We start from the raw sequence: 2379 nt of genomic DNA on the forward strand, positions 1-2379 counted from the left end.
TCAAAGAAACTCAGACTCTTCTAAATGCAAACAATGATTTAAACTATTTATCCTTTTCCAAGTCTTTAAGAGCTAAAACAAGATTAAAGGAGTTAAACACATGCATTGGCTTTCACTAACACAGGCACTACTATCACTATTCAAACCTGTTTTGTCTATTAATTGCAAAGAATTTTCAAAAACAGTTTTTAAAAAAGTATGGTGCAGATGTAGAAGGTAAAAAAAAAAATTCTGTCCTGTTTTCCCCCATCCCTTTGAACTGATCCACAGCCAAACGAAGACCACGAATACAGACCTAGCACAGACCTACTCTTCACCAGGAGAACAAGGCCAGAGTTAACATTTCACACCACGCCCCAAAATAGCATTTATTGAGCAAAAAAACCCTCTTGCCTTTTGCACTATCATGTTTGTCAACTATTCCAGCTGCACAGAAGTTTTCAGGATCATTGTGTAAGTACCTTTCCCCCCCCTTATTTAATTTTTTTACATGATTGGGGATGTATACAATCCAAAGACTTGCACCCAAGCTTAGCAATTTTCACAGTTAAGGCATAAGCCAGTGATACAAAGGGGGGGGGGGGAGGAAGGAAGAGCTCACAACCCCATGCTAAATTTGCCCTGGTATTGATTTTATGGCTTACAACGTACATAGACACACACACACACTGCTTATTGGATTATCTGTAGTAATGGAACCATAGTTTCATTCTTCAGTTGCTATAGTTGCATTACAATCCAACGTTGCATTCAAAATCTGGAAAAAAATCCTAGGAAAGATACTGTGTTTTCTTTTAAAGAAACTTGACTAGTCAATCCAAGATTTAAAAAAAAAACAATTCATGCATCAAACCGACCTGGGCAAGCAAATTGTACAAAAATATACTGTATAGAAACACAGTTGGAAAATTGCATAGAAAATATCCTTTTATTTAAATCGAAATAAGGCACGGTTTTACTAGCTATGGTTTGGCTGTAAAAATGCAAGTCTATTTTGATTACTTTTATGTCATTAACAATATTTTCCATAAAAATATAGGTGCAGGCATAAAAAACCCTTTTACACAGTGTAGGAAACACTCTATTGTAAAATTTCACCAAATTTAGTGTAATTCATTTGTTGAAAATTCAAATGCCATTTTGAACCAGGATCCCCCATGTTATTGTCCTCCAGGCTGTTCAGTGGCTGATGCTGTGCTTTCTTCATTTCCTGTGTAATCCAGGTGTTCCATCATCTAAGTGTAAAAAGAAAAGAGAAAGGAAAAGAGATGGCTCTTTATAAAGACATAGAAATACTGCTTTCACCCCATTGATCCAAAGTATTTGTTAGCTAAGAGAAATATAATTAAACATTTGTTAGAGTACATTTTAGCAGCAAACAGATAGGAAGTCCTCTATAGATCGGAGAAGTATTCAAGCTAAATGTACTCAAGCTAAAGTATTCAAAGCTCCATTATCTAATGCTTTCCACTACAAAAGCACTCTGCAATCGAGGACTCAAGTCCTCTACAAGAAATTAAACTTATGAGTCAGAAGTATCTTGATTATTAAATACAAAGAACAAAAAACAATAGGGCTTAAGCAAATTTTTTTCAAAGACACAGTTTTCAGAACTGGAAGTAGACTCCAGGATCTAACCTGACATTTTCAGGTAGCAAGCAATAGCTTGAGCAGAAAAGAGTGGCTTTTTCTTCTCATGGCTGTAAAGGCTACCTATTATTAGTAGTAGAAACTAACTATTGGTAACATTTCTTTGTAAATTTTCCTTTTATCTTAAAGAAGATAAGGGAAATAGAACTTTAAAGTCCTGCAACAGATGAGAATCTAAACCAGAGTATTATAGACTGATTATACTTTCCAATTAACGTCACTGATTAGATCACTTGAGTAACACAAGACAAATTTGTACTTGTCCCGACTAAAAAGCCCCATTTCCCTCCCCACTGCTGTACTGCTGGAGGGCAATGAAGGCTCTGCTTTTCCCCTTGGCACAAGCCATGGAATGTATTACACAGGTAAAGTACACATTTGTTAGTGAGACAAACCAAGACCATCAGTTTGAGGGCTTCAGAATTAACCATAATTAACAAGAGGCCAAGAACTGCACAGTTTTGGTAGCTGACAACCACAGACAGAAGATACAGAGGTAGCACAACTAATGCTGAAACACAAAGTGTCAAGGAGCTCACCTGCCCAGTGTGGCAGGATTATTAGGACGAGGGATAGTGTGTTCAGCATCAAAGGTAGAAAACCACATGGACCTTCTGCCATAGTGGCACAACCAGCCCAGGAGTGAAAATCCTTCCTGTCTTTCTGTGAAACAGCTGCTCACTGTGTGGGTTCTGATCTAGGCTGGGCAGATTTCCACACAATAGTTTC

At 37.3% G+C, this 2379-nt stretch overlaps 1 protein-coding gene across 4 annotated transcripts in view; it reads right to left on the bottom strand.

Moving 5' to 3' along the window:
* Positions 1 to 490: 490 nt before the first annotated feature.
* SPPL2A (signal peptide peptidase like 2A) overlaps positions 491 to 2379 on the bottom strand; it is a 25765-nt gene continuing 23876 nt past the window's right edge. For all 4 annotated transcript variants that reach the window (XM_027888956.1, XM_027888958.1, XM_027888955.1 and 1 more), the window contains one exon: positions 491 to 1235. In XM_027888956.1, the coding sequence (XP_027744757.1) occupies positions 1204 to 1235 (32 nt within the window). In that variant the 3' untranslated portion in view covers positions 491 to 1203. The remainder of the gene's footprint in view (positions 1236 to 2379) is intronic.

This window comes from Empidonax traillii, unplaced genomic scaffold, assembly GCF_003031625.1.
Source record: "Empidonax traillii isolate 1590-97213 ecotype Southwest subspecies unplaced genomic scaffold, ASM303162v1 scaffold248:size1534464, whole genome shotgun sequence".
NCBI lineage: Eukaryota > Metazoa > Chordata > Aves > Passeriformes > Tyrannidae > Empidonax > Empidonax traillii.